General features: G+C 59.1%; 1 protein-coding gene across 20 annotated transcripts in view; it reads left to right on the top strand.

Moving 5' to 3' along the window:
- EPB41L1 (erythrocyte membrane protein band 4.1 like 1) overlaps positions 1 to 26,773 on the top strand; it is a 61,578-nt gene that overhangs the window by 13,188 nt on the left and 21,617 nt on the right. For 14 of the 20 annotated variants that reach the window (XM_086853607.1, XM_086853612.1, XM_086853606.1 and 11 more), the window contains exons 3-7: positions 22,521 to 22,711; positions 23,281 to 23,445; positions 25,689 to 25,793; positions 25,870 to 25,912; positions 26,576 to 26,651. In XM_086853607.1, the coding sequence (XP_086709733.1) occupies positions 22,538 to 22,711; positions 23,281 to 23,445; positions 25,689 to 25,793; positions 25,870 to 25,912; positions 26,576 to 26,651 (563 nt within the window). In that variant the 5' untranslated portion in view covers positions 22,521 to 22,537. Of the gene's footprint in view, positions 1 to 16,938; positions 17,017 to 22,520; positions 22,712 to 23,280; positions 23,446 to 25,688; positions 25,794 to 25,869; positions 25,913 to 26,575; positions 26,652 to 26,773 lie in introns of those variants that run through there. The other 6 variants (XM_086853601.1, XM_086853609.1, XM_086853613.1 and 3 more) reach the window with 5 other exon arrangements.

Genomic DNA, 26,773 nt, shown 5'->3' on the forward strand with positions numbered 1-26,773 from the left:
ATGCTGGAGGGTTGGTGGGGCACTGGAGGGAGCTCTGCACTCTGGAGAAGCTTTCAGAGCCTCAGGCCACTGTGCTTGCTGGATGCAGTGGGAGGCTGTGTCTCATTGCCGCTGGTGTCACCTGTCCAGCTCCTGTGTGTTGTCATTCCACCTGCTCCACAGGTCCCACCTTCCTCCAGCCGAAATCCCAGTGGTGCCCATCTGAGCAGTGATGCAGGCACTGGTGTGGGGTCAGCTGGGCTGGGCGGGAGCGCTGCCCTTCCCATCCCTCACTAGGAGGTTGTGCTTCACGGTGGATTTGGGATGGCAAACGGGGGCTGGATGAATTGTGGAGGATGAGGGAAGGAGAGGGCTGCCCTAATCCTGCTCTGGATTCAGCTCGGCTTTTGTGCACAAGCCTGCTCAGCTGCAAGTGAGAAGGTAGCCGGGTTGCCGGGGAGACAGAGCCGTGGGATGTGGTGGATGCTGCAGCCGGGTAGGATTGTGTAACCCCTTTGCTGCCACCAGGGACAGCCCCAGTGACAGTCCCTGAGGAGGGGACAGTGCTGAGCTGTGTGTACCAAGAGGCCTTGGTGCTGTGAGCACCCTCCTCAGTGGCTGCCCTGGATGGTGCCCCGAGGTCAGGGCTGGCTGGGAAGAGTCGGGTGGCTGTGGGTGCTCCTGGCATGGAGCAGGGCCCACGCTCCAGAGGCATCTCCAGGAATGTCCCCTGTGCCACCCCAGCACGGTGATGCTGTCTGGGGGGGCAGGTGGCCTTGCCACCACTCAGCTCATTCCCCTGGTGACCAAGATGGGCAGCCCCAACTCTTGGAAAGTCCAGGCTCCTCTCCTCTCTAGAAGGGGCAGGTCACAGACCACCTTCAGGTCCCCAAGGGGTGACCAGGGGCTGGTGAGCAGAAGCACACAGTGTTGTGCCAGCCCAGGCTGGCTGGGACAGAGGGCTCAGTCTGGGATGGACCTGGCTGAGCTGGAGCCACCTCCGGTTTTGTGTTCTTGGTCCTGCCTGAAGCTTTCCCAGTTTAGCTGGAAGGGCAGGAGCTGTGCCAGCCTCTGCCCAGGGCTGGTGCATGGTCCAGATCCTCCTGGACACCACTTGCTGTGGTGGGGTTTGCTGTGGTGGGGCCAGACTGGCTGTGACAGTGGGATCCCTGCTCCCATCCTGGCTGTGGCTGTGGGATCCCTGTTCCCAGTCTGGCTGTGGGATCCCTGCTCCCATCCTGGCTGTGGGATCCCTGTTCCCAGTCTGGCTGTGACAGTGGGATCCCTGCTCCCAGTGTAGAGCTCAGGGTGCCTGTGTTGGGACCCTCCTCTCAGAACAGGAGGCTCTGGAGGTTCTCTCAGGCTCTGTGCCCCTCGAGCTCTGCCCTTGGGTGTGGTGGGGAGGCTTTGCTCAGGTTTGCTTTTTGTTTCCCTTTTATTTATTTATTATAATGTTTTTAAGCTTTTCCTGCAGCCCTTCCTTCTCTTGTCATTTAATTGTCCAAGTTCCCTGAATACTTGTCACCTGCCTGGGGGTAGAATTTGAGACACATCAAAGGTAGCTGAGCTTCTGCAGGCGCTGTGTGAACATCCTCTGGGAGCTGGGGAGAGATTAAACAGCAAGGAAAAACAACTGCTGTGCTCTGGTTTGTCCAGGAGGTAAAATGGAAGGGCTGGGGGAGAGCGAGGGAAGAGCAGCAATATTTGCTTTCCAGAAAATGTCTGCCCCGTGCCTGGGAGGGGGCTGGCCCTGGCTGGGGGGTCTCAGTGTGCAGTGAGGCCTTGGAGGGAGCTGGAAGGGGAGCAGAGGCTGGAGCAGCTCTGCAGGGGCTCCGTGCACGGATCCCAGAGCTGCCCCTGGGATGGGGCTGTACAGGTCGGGATTGGGGCTGAAATGACTCAGCTCCCTGCGCTGCTGCTGCTGTCTGGGGAGCAGGAGAGGGGCAGGGATCAATGACAGGGCTCACAGGAGGTGCCAGAGCTGCTGCCACTCCTGGCTGGGGTCCCCGGGATTCGCAGGGCACAGCGTGGGCAGGAGGCTCCGGCTGAGTCAGACTCAAAGCAGCAGCTCAGAAAGGAGTGCTCAGCTTTGTCTTTGAGAGTGACACAAAGCAAATGGAATAAATCCCAAGCATTGTTTGTGGTGTCAGGCCTGGATCGAGGCAGTGCTTGGAGAGGTGTCTGGAAGCCGGTGCCAGCTGCAGCTCGCAGGCCTTGGCAGAGCAGCGTTTTGGGCTCCTGGGGGCTGCTCTGGACCTAGTGGGGTCTCTGACCAGCCCCCTGAGCCTTGGGGAACTGTGCTCAGGGAAGAATGGAATTTTGGGGATGTTTCTTTTGGTTTAAAACTCTTATAGCAACAGGCATTTTGTTGCAAAAAATATCTCCGTACCATATCTTCAAAAAAAACCCCAAAATAACCCACCTAAGATGTTCTCCTCCACTTCCCTGAAAATCCTCAGTGTTTGATGCTGCTGGTGGGTGAGCCAGTGTGGGATGCTGTGCCCCAGCACATCCATATGCCAGCATGGATGGATGCCCTGGCTGGGGGTGAGGGGAGATGCGGGTTTTGGGGAGCCACCAACTGCAGCACTCTTGGCCTCCTGCAGTGCCCAGGGGACAGTGCCAGGGTGCAAGGGGACAGTGCCAGGGTGCAAGGGGACAGTGCCAGGGCAGGAGGCTCATGGAAGCCCCCAGGTGCTGGTGAGTGCATTGATTTCCTGCAGCACTGGTGATCAGTCACGTTTTTGGGTGTGAAGTCAAAAGGAAAGGTTTACTCTCTACCTCTGACCTGTGAGAGGTCAGAGCTCTGCTAGAAAGACCACTGCTGGGGATAGTTTAAGGAAGCCCCCAAATTATTTTCCATCTGTGATTTTCCATGGTTAATAGAGCAGTTTCCTGCTCCTCTTTCCAGCCAGGTAATCTGTCTTCCCTCAGGAGGGAGATGAACAGCAGCGTAAATTGCAGGCAGGTCCCAAAAAGACATTTGCAAGATCAGCCAATTTGCTGCCATTTTCACTTAGAGATCTGCTGCTCTTCTCCTGTGAACTTGTAGCATTTTCTTCCATGCAAATGAATTTTGAGGTGTTTGGAGGGATGTTGGCCTCTGTTGGCTGAGGGTGTTCACCTGAAGAGAAGTCTCCAGAGAGGCCTCAGAGCCTCTTCCAGGGCCTAAAGGGGCTCCAGGAGAGCTGGGGAGGGACTTGGAACAAGGGATGGAGGGACAGGACACAGGGAATGGCTCCCAGTGCCAGAGGGCAGGGATGGATGGGATATTGGGCAGGAATTGTTCCCTGTGAGGGTGGGCAGGCCCTGGCACAGGTGCCCAGAGCAGCTGTGGCTGCCCCTGGATCCCTGGCAGTGCCCAAGGCCAGGCTGGACAGGGATTGGAGCAGCCTGGGATGGTGGAAGGTGTCCCTGCCATGGCAGGGGATGGAAATGTGTGGTCTTCAAGGTCCCTTCCAACCCAAACCATTCTGGGATCCCAGTCAGCTGGACTGGCTCTTGAGATGGGCTCAGATGTGATGAAGGTTCCATGTGTCCTTTCCATTCCCTAGCAGCATTTATCAGTTTCTGGAGGCAGCAGCTGGCCCTGGGGTGGGAGGGTCTCCTCTGGAAGCGCTGCTCCCTTTGCTGGAGGCCTTCAGGCCGAGGTGGGGCTGAGCTGTGGGGTGCAGCTCAGAGTGCACAGGAGCACATCCCAGCGGGCAGGGGGAGGCTGGTGGGCAGCAGGGGTGACTCCTGCCTGGTTCCTGGGTTCCCCTCTGCTGCCAGGCTCCGCGACAGGGCCGGCCGGGCGCGCTGGCTCCTGCGGGATGCTGGTCGCTAAGCAACCGGCAGAGGTGGAGCTTCCCAGGTACCATTCCCAGTACATCCCTGCCTGCATCCCTGCCTGCCTGAGCCCTGCCTGCCTGCTCTGGCACTCCCACATCCTCCCAGGCACCTCGGTGGGAGCTCCTGCTGCCCACCCCACCCTGTCCTGGGGCAGGAGAGCATCCCAGGGTGTCCCTGGGCATCACCAAATCCTGATCTCTGCCCAACATCACCCAAATCCTTCCCTGGAGAAGGAAGATGTCTTGAAACTCTGTTCACCCTTTGGCTTCAGGTTCCACCTCAGCACTATTTCCCTTCCTGGCTCTGGGAAGCAGGGCCAAAAGAGGGGAGCCCAAAGGCTCCTGCACTCTGAGATTCCCTGCAGGAATTCCTCTGGCTGGGCTGGGGGCTGGGCATGTCACGGGCTGGCTGTAGAATGCTGCAGGAGCAGCTTTCCCCTCTGGGACAGCTGTTTTGTGACAGGGACACTCAGGCTGGCACAGGAGGCCTGGGTGTCCCTCAGGGTGACCCCAGCCCTGCCTGGGTATGTTGTGGCCTTGGCTCCTGTTTCTTTGTGCCCTTCCCAAGGCCGGGTGCTGGTAAGGCACTGGGAGGGTGTTTGGCTTAGGTGGCATCCTGCAGGTGGGAAGAAGCCTTCCCTGTCTGCCTGGAGGATGGGGAGGATGTTCTGGGGGTGGCTTTACCCTTCAGTGCCTCCCCAGGGCTGGTTCATCACATGCCATGGCACTGGAGGATGTCGTGTGCTGGGTGTTGAGCACCTGCTTTCTCCCCAGCCTTCTCCTGCCCAGCCAGTGCTCCTTGCTGGACTTTGCTGGAAGAGCTGAAAGCCCCAGCTGGGCCATCAGATCATGAATTTCCTTTCTCTCTGCTCCTGGTGCATTCCCCACTCTGCTGACTGTGCAAGCCATGCCTTTTGAAAGGTCTGTGTTTCCCTGGAAGAGGCACATTCCTGGCTTTATGGGGCTGCCTGGAGTGATGGAGGGGGACAAGCTGGGCAGCCTTTGGCTGTGCAGGAAGCCCCAGTGGACTTCCAGACCCCTGAGCTGTTCCCTGGAGCAGGGGACAGGGATCAGGCAGTGAGGTTGGGCTGCTGGTGCTGTGCAGACTCAGGGAATGCCTGGTTTGCTGTGGATCCTGCCACGAGGATCTGTCCTTGATGCACCCCAAGTGGTGAGGCACACTCCTGGGATCCTGTGCTCTGGGCTGAGGTTTGGGGTCCCTGTGAGCCTGCAGGCTGGAGTGGCTGTGCTGGCAGGAGGGTGCTGTGTGACAGCTGTCCCCAGTCAGAGTGAGCAGCAGGGATGGCTCTCAGAGAGCTGAGGCTCTGCCTGGGAGCAGAGGATGGTTTTTCACCACTGGTGACAGAGAGAAACTTCTGCTTGTGCTGCTGAGTGGGTGTCCCAGGGAGAGAGTGAGGGAATTGGCTGGAGCTGGAGAGCTCTTGAACAACATCATCACCCCTGGGTCACCTCATGGGCTGTGGGACTGTGGAGCTGCTGGGCAGGTGCAGCTGAGGCCCTGGCGTGGCTGAGGGCATCACTGGGGCTTGGCTTTTGGAAGTGAGAGTGAGGGGCCCCTGGGTGCCAAGGAAAGCAGGAAAATCCCCAGGGCACTGAGCAGAACAGTGCTTTGACAGCAGGGCTCAGTGCTGGCACATGATGGCTGTGCTGGTGCTGCTGGTCCCACCCTGCTCCAGGGGGAGAAACCAGGGGGGGCTGGAGGCTGCAGAGGCTGCTGGCTCTTCCCTCTCCCTGCTCCATGGTGCTTTGCTTCCATCTGGAGAGGCTCTGGGTGCTTGCAGGGGCTGACTCACGGCTCTCCTGCCCACCAGCTGGGACATCTTCATTTGAGCATTAATGAGGTTGTGGAAGGTGTTTTTTGGCTTCTGAGGAGACACAGCAACTCATTCCTGGACTTATTTACTCAGCTGGGAGGTGTCACTCAAAAGGGTAGGAGTGAAACCTTGTGTAAAGTGGCCCCGAATTTCCCATGTCTGACAAAAGGACCGTGTCCTGCTGTGTGAGGGGGAGCAGGGAGGACACTGCCATTGCATCCTGCCAGGCTCAGAGGAGGAGGAGGCGCCTCAGCCCCATCCCCCTGGGATGTAGCAGAGGTCGTGCTCCTCTTCCCTGGTTTTTCCTGGTGCCAGCAGGGTTGGGGCCAGAGCAAGCTGGAAGGAGGGTTTGGTCCCTTGGGACGGGCTCTGCCCCGGCTGCTCTCGGCACTTGCAGCTGTCGTGGTGAGCTGCCATCGCTGCCTGACTCCAGCCTGCCTCGGGGGATGACTCCCTGTCAATTTGGTGACTTCTTTTCCCCCCATAACTTCCTCATAATTCATTTTTGACATGTGGCACAAAGCCTCTGGGGCCGCAGGGATGCTGATCTCAGTTTCCAGGGTGTAGTTTTGCAGAATAAGCTCAGGCTGCTCTATTAACCCCGGCTGAGGGCTGGCACCGTGGGCAGGAGGTCACTGCCCATCCCCTGCAGGCCGGGGGAGCTGTGCAGGGGAGCCCTGTGCTGCCTTCAGCAGGGTCAGATGTCTCCGTGCTGCCTGGCTCGGGCATGATGAGCGAGCAGATGTCTGCGCTCCTGGCAACTGCTGACATGGTGTAAATCCATAATTGCCCAAACACACATTCAACACGTGTCAGCTGAGGCTGGGCTGGCTGCAGGAGAGCAGGGGAGGTGGGACAGCCCCACACCACGGGCTCCTTTCGGGTGCTGGATCCCAGAGCTTGTGGAGGTGTCACAGGGGATCGCTGCCCTCACGTGAGCGTGTTCCTGTGAGATCATCCCACCCTTACTGCCTTTGCTCTCCCATTTTTCCCTACTTGACCCAATTCTTCACTTGGCAGCTCCAGCCTGGCTGTCACACTCCGTGTCGATGACGAGCCGCTGTCTGCTCTGTCTGCCTCAGTGCTGCTCATGGTGCCTCAGCCTGGCCTTGGCTCCTTTTCCCTGGCTCAGCATCCCTGAGGAACTCCAGGTCAGCTCAGTGGAGCTGAGCACACCAGCTCCACAGCCCAAGCTTGCCAGGCTGGCCTGGAGCAGGACAGCACCCACCTGTCTGGACAGAGGTGTCTGAAGTCACCAGCAAAGCCCTGCAGAGCCTGTCCCCAGGAAGGGACCGGTCCAGCCGGCCCAGAGGAGCCTTTCCTGCCCTCCCTGCTCAGGCAGGCTCTGGGCTGGACCCGTCACCTGTGCCAGAGGGACAGGAGTGGACATGTCCCAGCGGTTTCCCTGGGAGCAGCCTCCCCTGGGCAGTCCATGGTGATTTCCTGCACCAGCAGGTTCAGACCTCTCACCTCTTCCTTTCCTGAACTGCAGAATCATTCAGGTTGGAAAAGACCTCCAAGATTATTGACCTGTGACTGATCACCACCTCATCAACTGAACTGTAGCACTGACTGCCACTTCCAGTCATTTCTTGTCCACCTTTAAGGATGGGGACTCCACCATCTGCCTGGGCAGCCCCTTCCAATGCCTGACAGCCCTTCCAGTGAAGAAATTTTCCAAAATATCCAATCTAAAATTCTGCTGGTGCAACTTGAGGCTGTTCCCTCTCCTCCTGTCCCTGGGAGCAAAGCCTGACCCCGCCCTGGCTGTCCCCTCCTGGCAGGGACTTGTGCAGACCCACAAAGTCCCCCCTGAGCCTTCTTTTCTCCAGGCTGAGCCCCTGTCCCAGATCCCTCAGCTGCTCCTGGTGCTCCCACAGCCTTCCCCAGTTCTGTTCCCTTCACTGGACACAGCACTCGAGATGAGGGGCTGGTGCTTCCTGGTGCTGTGCTGCCCTGGGGTGGGACATCCCTGGGGTGGGACAGGCGTGGGGTGGGACAGCTGAGGTCAGGTTGGCAGGACAAGGTGACAGAGCTCACTTGGGCTGGTGTGAAACCTTCTCACAGGCTGGGGACCGAGGCATCTGAGGTGAAGAGGGAATGCTCACACTGCCCTTCATGTTCCCAGTGTGATGTTTCTGAGCTCAATCCCATCCTGCTGGGCAGGAGAGCAGTGTGCTCTCCTGGTCTGACATCCTTTCAAACACTCCCAGCCGAGGGAGGGGGGAGCAGGCGTACAGGGGACTGGGGACAGTGTGGCTGTGACCCTGCAGGGGCTGTGGGGACAGGGATGGATGTGTGGGGTGAGGCTGGGGGAAACAGAGGCACAGGATGATGCCTGTGGCTGTAGGGAGGGTGGGATGAGGTGGGTGGTGGTGACAGGGGAGGAGCAAAGCCTCTCCCAGCACCCCAGTCTGCTCCTGCAGGAACTGAGGTGTGAGGCCAGCAGGGAGCTGCTTTACTGTAAATGGAGACCTTATCACTCTCCACAATCCCTGAAAGGTGCTGGTAGGCACGTGGGGTTGGGCTGTTTCTCCAGGCAACACTGACAGAACGAGAGGACACAGTCTCTCTATACAGGTTGGATATTGGGAAAAAGTGTTTTACAGAAAGGGTGATAAAGTATTGGAATGGTTTGCCCTGGGACGTGGTGGAGTCACCATCCCTGCATGTCTAGATTTTGGTGTTAGGGCTTGGACTCGATGATCTGGGATCTTCCAACCTAGTCTTTCTGTTGAATTCTGGTGTTGAGAACACCAGGAGAGATTGTGATTGTCTGGGAAAAGACTTGGAGGCTAAAATACCCACCTGTGACTGACCTGAGCATCACTGAGGGAACAGCTGGAGCTGAGGAGGGAACATGGAGAGGGGGATTGAGAGAAGTGTGCAGGGATGAGGGGTCAGAGAAAGTTTTGCACCAGAGGGCAAATTTTGGTGCTGTGATCACAAAGCTGTGCTATCCCAGCTAACAGGGACCTGCAGAAGCCAGGCAGAGGGGAGGAGTGAACCCAAGGTCCATCCAGCTGCAGGGTGTGTTCCCTGCAGGAGCAGCCGAGACCCTGCAGGCAGGAGGAGCCAGATGTGGGATTGGGCCCCAGCAGTGCTCGGTGCTCAGCTGCCTCTGCCCAGGTGGACACAGGGGAGCTGCTGGGGCTGCAGGGACCTCCCTGGGCAGCTCCACAGGGCTCTGGAGACCTCCTTCTCTCCAAGAGCCTCCAGATCAGCCCTGGGAAGGACCAAGACTGCAACCTGATGGACCTGAGCAGGCACTTCCCAGCTGAGTCAGGTCCTGCAGGTTGCACAGTGGCTCTAGAGGGCTTCAGGAACCCACCAGGGCTGTTGGGTTCTCCATGCAGGACTGAGCTGGCACTGCCACTGGATCTCTGCTGGTCCATGGGGGGTCATGGAGGCCTGGGGACAGTGGGGAGCTGCAGAGATTCAGAGTGGAAAGGCAGAAGGAGTTTTGCCCTGGCTGCTCAAGACAGGAACACTCCAGATCTGGAGGGAGGGAGGTTTGCTGAGATGGAGAACACCTCTCTAGGCTGAGGAGGATAAAGCCTGGGCACAGATTGTGGTACAGGAGAGGAGTTATGGAATCCCAGACTGGTTTGGGTTGGAAGGGACCATAAAGCTCATCCAGTCCCACCCCCTGCCATGGCAGGGACACCTTCCACTCTCCCAGCCCTGTCCAACCTGGTCTTGGGCACTTCCAGGGATCCAGGGGCAGCCACAGCTGCTCTGGGCACCCTGTGCCAGGGCCTTACCACACTCACAAGGAAGAATTTCTTCCTAACATCTGATCTAAATGTCTCTTCTTTTGGTTTGGAATGGTTCCTTCTTGTCCTGTCATCCTCTCTCCATGTAAAAACTCTCCCTCTCTCTACTTCCAGTGCCCATAGGCCCTGGAGGTGGCTCTAATATCTCCCCAGAGCCTTGTCTTCTGCAGGTGAGCACCCCCATCTCTCCCAGCCTGGCTGCAGAGCAGAGGGCTCCAGCCTGCAGTCCCTGTGGCCCTGGCAGAGGAGCCTTGCCCCGCTCTCCTCCCCACCACAGGCAGCCAAGGCTTGCCAGGCTGGGCTGGATGGATGGAGGTGCCTCCCTGGAGGAGCTGAGTGGGTTAAAGCACCTCGAGAGGCATTGTCTCCCTCCCCATTGTGGGGTGCAGGGGCCCAGAGGAGGCTGCAGGCAGAGCCTCGCTCACCTCGTGATTCAGCGCTCGGTGCCGATGATTCACGGCGGGACCACCACAGGCTGCAGGGAGGGGATTAACGGGCTGCAGCACGGGGGGAGCAGGAGAAGATGTTTTCCCTCATCTTATCAACATTTCCCGAGCCTGCCTGCCAGGTACAGCAGCTCTCAGCTGGGGAGATATGCTCTGCCTGCCAAGGGAGCTCCAGCACATCTGGCACAGCTGTAAATCACAGAATTGCTGGTTTGGGTTAAAGACCATCCTGTTCCACACCCCTGCCATGGCAGAGACACCTTCCACTGTCCCAGGCTGCTCCCAGCCCTGTCCAGCCTGGCCTTGGACACTTCCAGGGATCCAGGAGCAGGCCCAGCTGCTCTGGGCACCCTGTGCCAGGGCCTGCCCACCCTGCCAGGGAACAATTCCTTCCCTGTATCCCATCTAACCCTGCCCTCAGCCAGTAGGAAGCCATTCCCTCTTGCCCTCTCACTCCAGACCATTGTCCGAAGTCCTTCTCCAGCTCTCCTGGAGCCCCTTCAGGCACTGGAAAGGGCTCTGTGCCCTTTTTTCCAGGCTGAAATCCATTCAGCTGTTCTGAACTGATCCAAGCACATGCTTCAAAAATCTTACTTGGGCATCTTTCCATGTCCTTTCTGGGCTCAGATACCCTCACCTGGAGCCATAAGAATTGCCCACAGGTACAATCCTCTCAGGCCCTTGGCCCATCCTCGGTGCTGTAGCTCAGAGTGAGGCCAGAGGCTGTTCTGCAGCCTCAGTGCATGGCCAGGGCAGTGCTTCTGTGCCTCTGCTTTCCCCCTGACGGATTTCTGCAGAGCAGGTGTCCTGTGCCAAGCTGGATCCTGATAGTGGGGGGTTTCTTGGTTGCATTTTGCAAGTCATTGAGGAGTTCTCAGTTTGGGTGTTTGTCATGTCTGAGCACTCGGATGTCAAAGGATTCTCCCCAGCTTTGTGAGGATACAAATGCTGCTGCTGTAAATTTGAACAGAAGTGAGACTGGGGAAATGTTTTCTTAGCAGAAGAGAGTCAAAGCCAGGTAAGAAAGGCTGTTCCAGGCTGAACCTCTTGCCATCCATCTCTGCCAAGGCTGCTGAGGGCCAGCTGAAGGGGGATGTGTGGGCATGGTCCTTCCCTGGATGCTATTCCTGGCTTCTGTTCAATCTCCTCTGACACCTTTTTAGTCCTTTTGTGTATCTGTGAGATGCTTCAGAGGATGGAAATTTCCAAGTTCCACTTTCCCTGCAGCAGCTGGAACCCAGCTAAGCCACACGTGTGCTGTAGGGCTCAGGACAGAGCTTCAAACCTCAGCTTTAGGGATGAGTGCTGTGCACAGGTCTGGGGACTTGGCTGCTCTGGGGTTTGTGCAGGAGGGGTCAGGGTGTGGTGGCTGTGTGGTGGTGATGCTGCATTAATGTGGATAAACCCCACATTATAAATACATCCTGAATTGCAGACAGGCAGGGAAAGCAGCCTGGGCAGGGCTGATCCCTGCTCAGAGACAGCCAGGAACGTCTGAAGGGTGTTAAGCAGGAGAGAATGGGAGTAAAGCTGTTCCCCAGGATGGGGTGTGGGCACTTCTCACTGGGGATGAGGGCTCCCAGCTCCTGGGAGATGTGGGGAGCTGATGAGGGGCTGGGAGCTTGTGAGCCTCATGGAGATGGGCACGGGGCAGCTCCACTCCTGCTCCCCCAGGCTTGGTGGCACGGCCTGTCCCCTCCCTGTGTCCTCCACAGAGCGTGGGGAGGGCTGGTAGCACCTCTCCTCTGTGCCCTTGAGGCTTTACCCTGCACAAGGAGCTGCTCTGGGGCAGTGGGGGGCTCCCTCAGACAGGTCTGGGTCCTGGATCTGGCCAGCACAGCTACAGGGGAGCTTTGCTTTTTTCTTGCATTTTGCAAGTCATTGAGGAGTTCTCAGTTTGGGTGTTTGTCGTGTCCAAGCACTCGGATGCCAAAGGATTCTCCCCAGCTTTGTGAGGATACAAATGCTGCTGCTGTAAATTTGAACAGAAGTGAGACTGGGGAAATGTTTTCTTAGCAGAAGAGAGTCAAAGCCAGGTAAGAAAGGCTGTTCCAGGCTGAACCTCTTGCCATCCATCTCTGCCAAGGCTGCTGAGGGCCAGCTGAAGGGGGATGTGTGGGCATGGTCCTTCCCTGGATGCTGCTCCTGTTTCAGCTCCTGGGGGCAGCGAGAGTCCAGGGGGTTGTGGGGACCCCAGGCACCAGAGCACTGGCCAAGAGAAATTGGAAAACACAAGGATGCATATCAGGGAGCCTGGCTGGTGTGGGAGGCCCTGGAGGCTTCTTGGAGCAGTGGGACACCCTGTCCCACAGGAGCTGGGGCATGGCACAGCATGTCCTGCCTCTGGGTGGGGGGACGTGACAGGAGCCCAGTGTGGGCAGCACTGGGGGGCTGGGCTGGGCTGGGGGCTCCGTGCAGTGCAGCTCCAGTCCTGAGCCAGGACTGAGATACCTTCTCCTCTGCACCTGAGTCCCCTCTGTGTCCCCCTGTCCCAGTGTCCCCTACAAGGAAGGTCAGAGCTGATAAAGGATCCCATGTGCTGCTCCCCACCCTGCTGAGCTCTGATTCACTCGCTCTCTCTCCTCCCCACTCTGATCTCCCTTGCACCCCTTCCTTTAAAAACATTTGTTCTCTTATATTTGATAATTGCCTGCGAGGTCTGAGCACCCCTGAGACCTCTGAGCTGCCCTTGCCTTGGCAAAAGCTGAAAATCCTCTTTCTTCCCACCCCTGGGGACCCACAGAGGGGCTGTGTCCTTCCCTGCAGCATCCTGGGAGCCACTGTGCCCTGGCTACCAGGGAGATGTTTCCATGCCTGGCAGAGGGTTCCTCAGCTGCCCCACGGATCCCCTTGGAGCTGTGGGTCCTCCCCAAGCACAGGCTGTTCCTGTTCCTGTTCCTGTTCCTGTCCTGGTGGATCCCACGAGTCAGTGGCCCTGTCCCTGTTCCTCAGTGTGCAATCCTGGCATGGACAGGGGGTCTGGGTTGCACTTGCTTGTGTTATTTAGTCTCATTTGGGGACACTGGGGTTTTTCAGGGTCCTGGTCCTGTTTCAGCCTGCTGGTGGAAATGGGGTTCATGGCTGAGCAGCCACAGGGTCCCCTCTCTGTGACAAATGTGGCTGGGAGAGGGTCAGGTGGGGAGGAACCAGAGGAAAGCCTGCATTGGTGTCTGTAGATGTTCAGAAAGTGCCAGCCAGGCATTCCAAAAATGGGGAACTTGCCTAAACCCCACAAATATTTGAATAGCAGCCCCTCCAGTGAGTGCTCTGAGGTAGGTACTGAGGACAGAGCTGAGCAGATATTGAAAGGGACAAGTGGTCCAGCTGGGGTGTTTTGGTGTGGGCATGGATCAGCTGTGCCATGCCACAGCTCCTGGCTTCCCAAGTTCTCCCTTCTCCTGCTCCCACTGGAGAGGGCAGCAGGGACATGTGTGGGGACAGTGTCTCCCTGTGACTGCAGTGCCTGAGGGTGCCTCTGATGGCTGGAGGTTACAGGGAGCCCTCACCTGGATTAAACCCTCCAGGACTGATGGGGTGTTTCCCTTTTGGGGGCCTGAGATGGCAGCTGGGTGAGGCTGGTTCCAAATGCCAACATCCCCCACCTGGGTGAGGGGCAGGGAGGGTGCTTTGCTGTGCCTCAGTTTCCACTGTGAGGACTGGGTGAGCTCAGGGAGGGGACAGGGAGTCCTTTCCTCCAGCATGAGGCCAGAGCAGCAGCTCTGGGCCAGTCTGCTCCCCACAGTTCCCCTGTGAGCAGGGAGAGCCATCATGCCCCAGCTCTGAGCAGAGCTGGTGCAGCCCAGGGCCCAGCCCACGTTCCCTCTGCTCCAGGCATCCCTTCCCCTGGCCCTGAGCTGTGCCAGCCCTTCCTCCGCTTGGGGTGCAGGGCAGTGGGGCACCCCCTTCCAGCATTGCCCCTAACACTTCCCTCCTTCCCTGGGGGAGTGCCAGAGTGTCCAGGGAGGGATGTGACCAGGGCTGGTTCAGATGACGTTTTTCAATTGATTTTCCAGCCTTTCTAGCACAGCAGGGATTGGTTTTGCCAGCCCTCCCTCCACCCCAGCTTTATTGCTACCAAATTAATGAGGAACATGTTGGTGCTTGAAGTCAGAGGCTCTATCAGCAGCTCCCAGGCTCCCAAATGCCTCCAGAATGATGGCTGGCAGCTTTGCCAGGGTGATGGAGTGGGACCAGTGCCTCTCTGCCCCCACAGCATCCTCTGCTGTGATCTAAGGGCTTCCTGGGACACTGAACTGAAACCAAAGCCCAGTTCAGCCCTGACCTCTTCCTCTTGAGCTGTGTCCCACTGTGGTCTGAGGGAGCTGGCTCTGCCTCCCTGCCTGAGTCACCAAGTGATGCTCCAGGTGGCAGTGGGGGATGCAGCCAGTGCCCTCCTGTGCCATGTGGGATCACAGGGATGTGAGGAAACGGTGCCATGGGTCAGCAGGAGCACAGGAGGACTCTCCAACAGCACTGCCTGTGCAAGAGTTCAGCTCACTGCTTGCTTGGGGGGCACTTTTGGGGCAGGGGGAGCACCTGTGGGGCCCCCAAACTGCTCCTTCCCAACAGGAGATGTCTTGGTGTGGTTCCTTGGGTGAGGAGGTGCAGGATCAGGCCCAGGCCCATCTCCATGGGATGACTCAGGAGTTAGTTGGATCCTTGCTGAGGCTGTTGTCACCATGGCAGTTTAGGGGGCTCTTCTGGGGGGTGGCACCATGGCTGATGTCCCTCTGCTGGCCCCATCCCTGTGCTGAAACACGGATGAAGGTCTCTTGGGCTCTGCCTCCCCCTCCTAAGTGCTGCCTGCGTTGGCCTGTGCCAGCCCAAGGGGGTCACTTGTCTCTCCTGAGAGAGGAAATGTGGAAGCTTTGTCCATGGGGTGCCCAAAGGATGGGGCCAGGCTCTGCTCAGTGGTGCCCAGGGACAGCCCCAGGGGCCACGGGCACAAAGTGACACACAGGAGGGGCCCTGTGAGCTCAGGAGACACTTCTGCACTGGGAAGGTGGCTGAGCACTGGTGCAGGTGCCCAGGGAGGTGATGCAGCCTCCACCGTGGGAGAGACTCAAAAGCCACCTGGACACATCCTGGGCAGCTGGCTCTGGGTGGTCCTGATGGGGCAGGGGCTGTGCAAGGTGACCTCCAGAAGTACCTCCAACCTCACCCAGACTGAGATTCACTTCTCAAGCACAGTGCAGGGGTTCAGCAGGGCACAGTGGGGTCCTCCCTGGCCACAGTGAAGATGCTGATGCCACAAGGCCCAAGTGCCTGCAGGACCCCCTTAGAAACCTGTAGCTGTTCAGGTCTCCCCAGTCCTTGTGCACCCCGGGGGTCTCCCAAGTCATGGAACCACTGAGGTTGGAAATAATTCTGTGTGTCAAGTCACCCCTTAACCCTGCACTGTCAAGGCCACATTCACTCATGTCCCCAAAGTGCCACGTCTCTATGTCCTTTAAATTCCCCCAGGGGATTTCTCCCACTGCCCTGGGAAGCCAGTGCCAGACCACCCTTTCCAAGATTTCTGGAGCCAAGAAGTTTCCACAGGCCCCTCTGCAGTTAGTGGCTAAAGGATACAGTGGGTCCCATGCAGCCTGGCCAGAGCCTGAGCCCCTTTCTCTGGGTCCATCATTGCTTCCTTCCAGGCATGGAGAGAAGATCCTTCCTGCCCTTGTTTCCCCAAGCTACCTGATGGAGCTGCCCAGGAACTCTGTTCAGTTGTGGGTGACACCAGCCCTGACCAGTGCTGAGCAGCAAAGAACTGGTAGCCCCCAGCCCCACACTCCAGTGGCTGCACCCTCCTGGAGAGTTGGGAAAGGGGGAGATTCAGGGCTGGAAGTGTCATCAGGGATGCTGAAGCTGCCTAGGCACGGTGGGTGTTCCTACGGGGGCTGCATGGTCTGGAGGAGCCGGAGGCCTCACTGGCCCCTGGCCTGCCTGAACTGTGGGGATTGCACTGCTGAGCTGTTGGATTAGGGTGCAGACCAGGCAAGGATTTTGGAGGAGTGTGAGTTTGCTGGGAAGTGTGGGACTGCTGGTTCTCCCTGGCTGCAGGCTTGTGTGTGTCAGAATGGGACCCCCTGGGCTGTCTCAGTTCAGTGGCTCAGGAGTCCCTGTGAAGGTGCCCAGCCTCTGTGAGAGCTCAGAGGGAGGGCTGTGGGGGCTGGGACCCCTTCCCTGCCCACCTGGTTCCCCCAGGGCTGATATTCTTGGCTGGGGGAACAGTCCATGAGCATCCCAACCTGTGAGTACCACTCGGGGAGCTGGGAAGTCTGGGTTTCTCCTTCTGCATCCAGCATGGTCACACTGAGTGCCTGCATCCCCAGAGCCTGAGCTCTCCCAGCCAGTCCCCAGACTTGTGCTTTGTCCCCTCAGGTTCCTGATGGCTCAGCATGCCCAGGACCTCCATCAACGTGTGCCAGAACTGGTGGGTCCTGCCTGGGCCCTGCTGCTCCCACAGGCTGCTCACAGATGGGTACCCCAGCCCCTGGCTGCCCCCAGGACCCCGCCCGTGTCCCTGCCTGTGCTGTGACAGCAGGACCTGTCCCTGTGGCGGGTCAGTGCTGGGCTACAGAACCCCCCTGTAGCGTTCCCCCTGTTTGCTCCGTGGGGCTGTCCCTGCCGGGGGACGAGCAGGGGACACAGGGATGTGCCGGCTGGCACGCTCGGCTCTTCAACCTGGGCAGGGCCGATGAAAGAGCCTCTGTTCGGCCGCCGCTGCTGGCTTGTGATGCCAGCACAGTGTTTGCTGCCCCGGGACCCCCGGGGAGTGTGGGACAGTGCCGGGCTACCTCGGGATAAAGATGTGCAGCCGAGCTCTCCTTCCCCGCCGGGCGTGCTGAGGGAAGGAGCCGGCAGGAGCGGCCGGACCGGGATGAGTCAGGAGTTTGGGGGGACGGGGGGCGATGGGGCTGCCACCGGCATCCCCGGGGGATGCTCCCGGCACGCTGGGCCGAGAAAGCAGCCCCGCTCCCCGCTCCCATCCCATGCCGGCTACGGCTGCAGTGCACATCCATCCATCCCTCCATCCATCCCTCCATCCCTCCGTCACTGCGCGGGGCGTGGGAAGAGGCGGCTCTGCAGAAAGCGCTGCCTCGGACGCAGCGCCAGCCGGGCGGGATGAGCCGAGCCGGAGCCATGGGCTGCTGGCAGCCAGGTAGGGCCCCCCAAAATCCCTGCGCGATGCTCACCCTGCTGCTGCCGCTGCTGCCGGTGCCGCTGCTGCCCTGCGCTTCAGCCGGCAGCGGGTGCCTGGGGACGGCTGGGAGGGGTGCGGCTCCTGGGGCCGTGGAGGATCTTAGAGGTCTTTTCCAAACTTGCCGGTTCTGTGATTCTATGACGGGGCACTTTCACAGCTCGGGATACTGCAGATCTCTGCCCCTGCCAGTCCCCCGAGAGGAGATCAGGGTTCGGTCTCCAGGCGCAGGGGATCCTCTGTGCTGCTGATCCCCCCCTTCACCATTAACAGCTCATATGATTCTCTGGCCCTGCTGCAGAGCAGCACAGGAGAACTCTCAGGCTCCACTGCGGAGCACTTTGGGGATCTGTGTGTCCCTTGCCAGGGGTGAGGTCCCAGGGGTGGCACCAGGGCCCAGGGGTGGCGCTGGGGCTCAGGGTGCTGGGTGCTGCCGGGGCTTTGGGGCTGCTTTCCTTGTTTGCTGTTTCTGTGTCCCCGGAGGATTCCCAGGACTCCCCGCCAGGCTTCCCTCAGGTTTCCAGGATGGCTGCAAGGCTCCTGTCCCCTGCCAGCTCAGCCCTGCCCGGTCGGGTGCTGGGTGCCATAGTCCTGGTGAGAATCTCTGTTTTACCTGGGGGCTGGCAGGTCTCTGGCCCCTGCCCCATGCCATGCAGGGCCCCCCACATCCGTGTGTCTCTGGCTGTGTCTGTCCCCCAGCGTGATCCCACAATGTGATGGGGGCTTTGCTGCCACCGTCAGCCCCACGGGCCCTTGGCAGGGGTGAGGGAGGAGGTCACTGGGTTGTCTCTGTGCTCCCCACTTGGGCACAGGGAGCCCAGTCTGGGCACTCGGCAGGAGCTGCTGCCTGCCTGTGACCGGGATGCTCCGGAGGTGAAGCCTCAGGGATGGGCAGAGCCTCTGCAGGAAGCGAGGGGAGGAAGGGGGAGCCCAGGAGAAAAGGGGGATGCTCGGCCTTGGAAACCAGCCCGGAGCTGGGAGTGACTGGGGAGGGGGAAAGCAGGCTGCAGGGAAGGGAAGGCTCTGGGAGAGGAGCGCTGCAGAGGCTGAAGCTGGGATATGCTGGGAAAGTGCTGGGGCAAAGCAGCTGGGAAATCCATGCTCCGGCTTGAAGGGGAAGGAGGAGGAAAACACCAAGGGGAGGAGAAGCAGGCAGGGGGATGATGGGAGGAGGTTCCAGGCATGACAAGCAGGTCTGCCTCTGATCCTGCTAAGGCTTCCTTTGCAGTCAGCATTCCCACGTGCCCGTTCCGGTAGCCTGCAGCTCCATCCGGCTGCAGCCCTCTCCCCTGAGAGAACATCCCCCAGCCCTGGGCTCCAGCTGCAGCAGTCCTTGCTGGAAACTGGCTGTGTGCTGAAAACTTCCCCTTGCTGAAAGCTAAGCATGAGGCACCAGGGCCTGTGGGTGCCAGGAGGAGCCCTTTGACCACTGTTCTGCGTAGGGCAGGGTCTGGGGGTCTGTGCTGCTGCCTCCAACAGCTCCAGCACAGGATTTGCTCCAGTGGGACTGGCATGAGCAAGGCTGGCTGTTGGGAAGGCTGGTGCCCAGCAGGATGGGGTCCTGCTCCTGCTGTAGGAAGCATTTAGAAAGAAATAACTTTAGAACTCCATCAAGTTCACTGCAGCTGTGGTGTAAACCTTTTACAAGTCAGTGACAGCAGGTATTTCAGTGAAATTTCCCCTTTGGCAGCATTCTGGATCTGTGTCCTTTCTGAGCCCATGGCCTCCATTCTGGGGTCTCTGCTAGGGCAGCAGGAGCTGAGCTTGCACAGGGAAAGTGCTGTGGGATGGGCAGGGCTCCATGGCTGCTGATCCCTGTCTGTGCTGTGTGGCTCCCTCCCGTCAGGGACAGCTCCTGCCCACGGCACAGAGCTGCTCCCAGGGCAACATCTCCTTCTGCAGCTCTTGAGGCCATGGGAAAGGCCATGGGAAACAAGAGAGACAAAGGGCTGGGCCAGGTGGCACAGTGAGTGCTGCCCAGGTCCCTGCAGAGGGTGTCCCCAGGATGTGAGCACCCCAGCCAGACACAGAGGGTGCTGGTGGTCACGTGGGCCTTGGAGTCCTTCTCCCACACCCCAGGTGCAGGTGAGCGCAGGTGACCAGGCTGCCACGGAGGGTGGCAGTGTCCCACTCCAGGTGCCATCGTCCCCAGGGGCTTGGTGCTGCCAGGCTGGGGCTGACCCTGGGCTGCAGCAGAACTGGGGTGAGCAGCAGTGCTAGAGGAGCCCCAGCCTTCCCACTCAGCCCCAGGGTGGGCCAGGAACGGCTCCTGAATGCGGCCCTTGTGGCTGTGCCCAGGAGCGTGGCAGTGCCAGCGTGGTCCCTCCAGCAGGGCTGTGCAGCTGCAGGGCTCAGCTGCAGTGGGGCCATGCCCGGGGCCACTGCCCCTGCCAGCCCTGGCTCCCTCAAACAGCTCCCAGACCCCAGCAGTGGTCCTGTGTGACCCAGAGCCTCCCCAGCAGAGCTGCAAGGCCAGAGACTGAGGGATTCCCTGCCCTGGGAGCAGGAAGATGGTCCCTGGGGATTTGCCAGGTTCCTTTAGCAGAGATCTGCCATCCTGGCACTGCTGTGCCATGCTCTCACTGGCTTCAGCAGGAAGGCAATACCTGGGATCAAGCTCCTGGCCCCCCATCAGAAGGTTGGAATGGGAGCAAAAGGGAGTGAGATAATTCCCAGCTTACTACCCTTAAAAAAACCCTTCATTTCTTCAGGGATCACTGCAGGGAAAAAGCAGTTTGGAAGAAAGTTTAGAAATGTCAAGCACAAAACTCAGCATGTTTTTGGCCCAAAGTGATGCTTTGTCATTGTAGAGATTTCATGTTGATTAAAAATTCACACACTGAGATCCAAGCAGAAGTGTTTGGGAATGATCCGTGCAGGGACTTGGGCTGGGAGTGAGCAACTGCTTGAATTTGCAGTGGAAAAACTGCAGCCCTGTTTCCTCTGTGGAAAAAAACAAACCATTGGTGACCTCTGAAAGCTCCTGGTGGCCTTGGCCAGGCAGTAGGGTCTGTGAGGAGGAGCTGATGCTGCTCAGGGCTGGCTGTCCGGCATGTCATGGCCAGGAGAACATGGTCCTGGGACAAGGGGTGAAATCCTGGGCCTTTGGGTGTGAAGTGAGGCCTCTGTTGTGAGCACGCAGCCAGCGCAGGCACGGGAGGGGGATGTTCCCGGGATCTCCTGGCTGCGAATCTGGCGGAAGGCGTAGGCTTGACTCCCTGTCTTCTCCGTCACCTCCTCTCCGTTCCCTCCACCCCCAGAGCCGGTTTTAGTCATTTTCCTGGGAAGGTTTCACATCTTCCCACTGCTGAGGACACCTGAAGGGCAGCAGTGGGACAGGAGCTGTGGTGTGGGATGGGTTTCTTTGTAACACTGAGCTGAGCCTGAACAGTGCAGTGGATCCACCAGGGATGGGGCATCCAGAGGGTCCTGGGCAGGCTGGAGGAGTGGGCTCATGTGAACCTCCTGAAGTTCAGCCAGGCCAAGTGCAAGGTCCTGCAGCTGGGTCAGGGCAGCCCCAGCAGCAGCATGGGCTGGGGGCTGGGTGGGTTGGGAGCTGCCCTGGGGAGGAGAAGGACAGGGGGTACTGCTGGTGACAATTGGATGTGACCTGGCCATGGGGACTGGCAGCCCAAAAACCAACCCTGTGCTGGGCTGATCCCACAGCGTGGGCAGAGGTGAGGGGGGATTCTGCCCCTCTGCCCACTCAGGTGTGACCTCACCTGCAGAGCTGCCTCCAGCTCTGGGGACCCAACAGAAGAGGGATTTGGAGCTGCTGGAGTGAGTCCAGAGGAGGCCACAGAGATGCTCCAAGGGCTGGAGCCCCTCAGCTCTGGGACAGGCTGGGAGAGCTGAGCGTGTTCACCTGGGGAAGGCTCCAGGGAGACCTTAGAGTCTCTTCCAGTGCTTAAAGGGGCTCCAGGAAAGTTGGAGAGGGACTTGGGACACAGGATAGAGTGACAGGACAAGGGGCAGTGGCTTCCCACTGCCAGAGGACAGGGTTAGATGGGATACTGGGGAGAAGTTTTTCCTTGTGGGAGTGCTGAGGCCCTGGCACAGGGTGCCCAGAGAAGCTGTGGCTGCCCCTGGATCCCTGGAAGTGTCCAAGGCCAGGCTGGGCAGGGCTTGGAGCAACCTGGGGGAGTTGAAGGTGTCTATGTCCACGGCAGGGTTTGGAATTGGAACAGGATCTGCAGGCATTACTCAGGGCTGCTGGTGTGGCTGCTCTGTGGGCAGGGTGGGTGATGTGACCACAGGGTCACAGATGTTCCAACTGAGCCACCTTTTGCAGCCACAGTCCTCAGACTAAGGTGGGGGTGATCCCAGCAGATGCTGCACAGCTGGACATGGCCTGGTGGGGGGCACTGGCAGGGCCTGAACAGCCTGAGTGGAGAGTGGGTGATGGTCCAAAGGCTGCTCCATGATCTGTGGAGTGTGGACCCTCCCAAGACACTTTGCTAGTCCATGCTGTGTTGGCATAAAAGGTTTCAAAACCATAAAGGTTCCAAAAAGACATGTTGAGCATCCCTGTATGGAAAGTGCCTTCCCTGCCCTGTTCCTGGCCCTGGGTTTGTTTTTCAGGAATCCACAGCGTCCCACGCTGGCCGTGGGAACCCAGCGTGCTGCTGCTGCTGGGGTGGCCAGAGGGGAGCAAACCAGCCGGCCCGGATGTGAGCTGTGGAGCTGTCCATGTTTGCCATTTCCTGTGTCAGTGCAGCCTTTCCCCTGACTCACACCCTGGCTTTTCCTCCCACTCCTAGAAAACACCAAGTGAGGGTTCCAGCCAGTGCAGGCGTGTGGGAGCAGGAGGTCAGAGCAGCCCCACTGGCTGTGGTGCAGGGATGGAGTGTGAGGCTGTGCTCTTGCCCATGGTGGGTCCCTGTCCATGGTGGGTCCCTGTCACTGGTGTCCCTCCCCACTGCTGGCTCTTGTCCTCCAGCTCAGAGTATGAAATCCTGTGTCCTGTGCTGCTGCCACCAGCCCTTTGCAAAGCCACCTCTTGGCACAGACAGGGATTGGGGTCTGGGAATGGATCTGTGTATGGACAGGGGGTTTGGGTCTGGCAATGGATCTGTGCATGGACAGGGATTGGGGTCTGGCAGTGGATCTGTGCATGAACAGGGATCTGGGTCTGGCAGTAGATCTGTGTATGGACAGGGGGTTTGGGTCTGGCAATGGATCTGTGCACGGATAGGGATCTGGGGTCTGGCAGTGGATCTGTGCATGGACAGAGATCTGGGTTTGGGAATTGATCTGTGCATGGACAGGGATTGGGGTCTGGCAGTAGATCTGTGCATGGACAGGGATCTGGGTCTGGCAGTGGATCCGAGTGAGGCAGAGACGGGCACATCCCAAGCCTGTCCCAGCCTCCCCGAGCAGCCAGGGCATCCCAGCCGGCGGCTGCCCGGGCAGCATGCCCCAGCCCCGGGTGACACCTGCCGTCTCTCCCCGGTGGCGGTGAGCAGCGCGGTGACCGGCGGTCATGACAACGGAGACAGGCCCCGGCTCTGAGGTGAGGAACGCGCAGGAAGAGGCTCCGCAGCAGCAGCTGGGGGCGGCCGCCCAGGGCCCCACGGCCGCGCCCAGCCCCGCCGGCCGCGACACCGACCCCAATGAGAAGCTCGGGGCACAGCCCGACACCCGAAACATGGAGCCGGTGAGTGGGTGACGGCTCCGAGCGGGGACAGGCGGGAGGACACGGGAAGGGATGGAGAGGAGTGGCAGCGCTCGCTGGCGGCCGCCGTGAGGGAGCCCGTCAGGCGGGCGCGGCCCTTGGGCCCGGGGGAGCCACCCCCAGAGGAGCTCCTGAGGCGGCCCCGGGCGGGCTCTGCCCCGCTGCCCTCACGGCTCCTGGCCGGCAGGACAGTCCGCGGGAGCCGTGCGGCAGCCGGCAGTGCCTGGGGGGTGGGAATGGCCCGGCCGGCCGGGCACGGGGAGGGACTGGGCAGCGGTGCTATGTCCCAGCTGAGCTGCCCCGGGCTGGGCTGGGAGCCCCAGCTGCAGCCCGTGTTTGCTGGGGAGCTGCTGCCTGGGCAGGGAGGATGGCGGTGCTCAACTGACCGCAGGTGTCCGGTCTCCAGGGGCCCGGGCTGAGCCTGCAGTGTGGGTCAGTGGAACTGGCCTTGGCTGGGGACTGCCCTGCTGTGCTGTGCAGAGCCTTCCCCCTCTGCACATGTGTTCTTCTGGCAGTGGTGCCAGGTAACCCTCTGTGTGCCCCTGCTCCAGGGCACAGACATGGAGGACAAGGACTACAGTGAGACCGATGGACTGTCTGACAAAACAACTCCAAGCAAGACCCAGAAGTCACCCCAGAAAACCACCAAGAAAGTGAAGAGTGCCCTGTGCAGGGTGACCCTGCTCGATGCGTCCGAGTATGAGTGCGAGGTGGAGGTGAGTCCCAGATTTGGGGGCCTGTGCTGTCACCAAGGAGGGGACACTCCTAGGACCCTGCCCAGTCCAGAGAGTCCTCAAGGACAGGACTCTTCCTAGGACAGCTTTTTAGTACCTCTGTCCCAGGGGAAAACACCCATAGAAATAGCCATTTAAGCTGAAATTTCAAAATTAGTTAAAAATATGGAAAGAAAGACTCTTGCAGGGAATTTCAGCCCAGTGAAACCAAATTTGGCAGCTACTCATAAGAGAAAACAATGTCTAAGTCAGAAGTTTAATGGCTGGGGATAGAGCTCTGCCTGGCAGTTCAGGCACCTGGCAATGGCTGCAGGATGGGACAGAGGGGACACACACCTGGCAGTGGCTGCAGGGAGGGAGGGAGGCAACATGCACCTGCTGGTGGCTGTAGGATGGGACAAAGGGGACATGTACCTGGCAGTGGCTGCAGGGAGGGACAGAGGGGACACACACCTGGAAGAGGCCACCTGAGCACTGGGAGATGCTGCAGGGCTGCTTCAGCCACCATCAGCACGGGCACCTCTCCCTTCTAGGACAGCTGGGGACACCCAGGATTCACTCAGGTGTTGGGGCTGGTGTTTGTGGAAGGTTCTGATGGCCCTGCCAGGAGAACAAGGCAGCAGGACATCCCAGGACCCCCTGTTCCTATCTCCAGCACTTGCTGCTGTCTCCTGTCTCCATACTGGGAAGGCAGTGCTGCACCATGACATTTTTAAGGACTGAAAATTTGCTTGAAAATGAAAAGCTGAGGTTGTTCAGGAACCTGAACCTCAGGGATCTGATAGCCTATTCCAGAGAGGCTTTTGCCCTGCTCTGGCCAGTGGCACACAGGTGTTTGCTGGCAGCACAGAGCAGATCTGTGTGTGGGTGCCGCCTGCCCCAGGGCTCGACTGCCCAGGGCTGATGAACAGAGGGAGGCTGGGAGCAGAGAGCACACCAAGGCTGGCTGGGGGGGGATGTGGCCCCTGCCCATGGCATGGGAGCAGGGTCTTTGGTCCCTGTGCTCCAGAAGCCCTGGCTGTCATTTTAGCAGTAAAATTGGTTGCAAAGCTGTGGAAAGATGGGTTGGCCCCAGGATGAAAATCTTCCTGAAGAAGGAAAGGAGTGGAGCATCTTAGGGGCTCATGAGCCCTGGCAGTCATCCTTCCCCTGACTTTTCCCAGAGCACTGTCCAGCTAAACTGGGATGGCAGGAGAATCTCAGGTCATAGGTGCTGGCAGAGCAGAGCAGAGCAATGCCCCTCACCACATCACCCAAAGATGTGCTCAGCTGCTTTTGAAAAAAGCCACCTGGAACACAGGGGAGAAGGTTTAGGGTAGGAATGCTGGTGCTACATTTCTTCTGTTTCTGGCAGACCCTGTTGGAATAGTTGTGCCTTGTCCATGTGCTTTAATTAAACCTTAATTCAGTGAAAATCCAACAGGGGAGTAAAACTGTTCGGTGTGACACCCCAGCACATGCCATGGGTGAGTGCCTGCCTTCAACCCTGGGTCAGAAGGAGGGAGGAGACCCAGGAAGGGTCTGCTGGAAAAGCTCTGGAGGGCAGCAGGAGCCCAGGTTGTGCTGCTTGATGCCCTGGGCTGCCATCCTGGGGGAACCCAGTGGAAGTGCTCCAGTACGTAGATGCCCTGGAGAGGGGAGATGGGAGCTGCCAGGATGAAAATAGGGGAGATGCACACTTGGGAAGGGCTGTTCTTCCATGGCCATGAGTAAGCCTGGCCCTTGGTGCCACTGGTAATGAAGGGAAATTCAGGGGAATTCAGTTCCCATCCCTAGAGTTCAAGACCAGGTTGGATAGAGCAGCCTGGTTTAGTGGAAGGTGTACCTGCCCATGGCAGGGAGGTGGAACTGGACAATCTTTAAGGTCCCTTCCAGCCCAAAACATGCTGGGATTCGTTGATACCAAGGATGCTCTCTCACTCCACATGCTCCTGGCTCCTGGTGGCTCTTGTCATGCTGTGCTTGGGGATCCAGTCACCACTGCTAGCAGGAGCCCATCCCTGCAGCCTGGTGTGTCCCCACAGTGGTGCCCCATCCCTGCAGCCCAGGACACCCTTTGGCACTGCTTTATGGACACACAGGTGATCCTGGGGCTGCAAGGCTGGGATGTGATGAAGCCCACACTGAAGCCCACACATGAAGCCCACATGTTTTGGTGGTCACCTGGAGGGTGTCCAGGAGTCCAAAGGACCAGCTGACCATCAACTTGTCCATGTCTCTGACAGAAACACGCCCGAGGCCAGGTGCTCTTTGACATGGTGTGCGAGCACCTCAACCTCCTGGAGAAAGACTACTTCGGCCTCACCTTCTGTGATTCAGACAGCCAGAAGGTGAGCACGGGGGGTCCCTCTGCAGCCACCCTCTCCAAGTTGTGGGCCCCCCTGACCTGCTGTTTCCTCATTGCAGAACTGGCTGGACCCTTCCAAGGAGATCAAGAAGCAGATCCGCAGTAAGTGCCTGGGGAGGGTCTGTCCTCCCCAGCCCCAGGGTGTCCCGTGGGGCTCCTGGATGGCTCTGTTCGGCTGTCCTGTGGTAGATCACCTCCCTGCCTGCCCTGGAGGGGACCTTTGGCAGCTGGCCTGGGGACAGGGACACTGTTGCTCATTCAGTTGTTTGTTACCCACCTTGTCTCTTAGTCATGAGAGGTGGGGGGACAAAGGACCCCGTTTGTGCCACTGGAGAGCTGGCTGAGACTTGTTGCCACTCTGGGCACCACCTGCCCTGTGCAGCGGGGACAGGGATGGTGGGGACAGTGGGGGACCTTGCTGGGACAGATGCTGGGGTACGTTTGCCATGGTGTTGCCTTGCTGGGATGGCAGAAGAGCTGCTGCCCAAAGTGTGACCTTCTGGAACACAGGGGGCTTTTTCTGGAATACAGAGCTTGTGGCTCCTGCAGTTGTGATGCTTTGCTGTCCACAGCTCTTTGGGAGCATTCATCAAGTCGTGCTGGAGTCCCAAGGGCTGTGCCTCTGGCAGCCTCTAGAGTCCCCTTGTCCCTGCCCTGTGCAAGGCTTGGAGGAAGCAGCTTGATACTCAGTGGACACATGGGTGCTCCTGTGCCCTGTGTGCAGCCCCATGGGTGCTGTCCTGAACTGCTCTCTCCCCTCCCCAGGTGGGCCCTGGAACTTCGCCTTCACTGTGAAGTTCTACCCTCCAGACCCTGCCCAGCTCACAGAGGACATCACCAGGTAAGGACCACGGGCTTCCTTCCCAAGGAGTCCCAGCCTGCTGTGGGGTGCACGAGTCTCCTTCCTGGAGAGCCCCAACCTGCCCTTGGGGGGCACCAGATTCCTTTCTGGGGAACCCCAGC

This window comes from Cyanistes caeruleus, chromosome 16, assembly GCF_971803275.1.
Source record: "Cyanistes caeruleus chromosome 16, bCyaCae1.hap1.1, whole genome shotgun sequence".
NCBI classification, from domain to species: Eukaryota; Metazoa; Chordata; class Aves; order Passeriformes; family Paridae; genus Cyanistes; species Cyanistes caeruleus.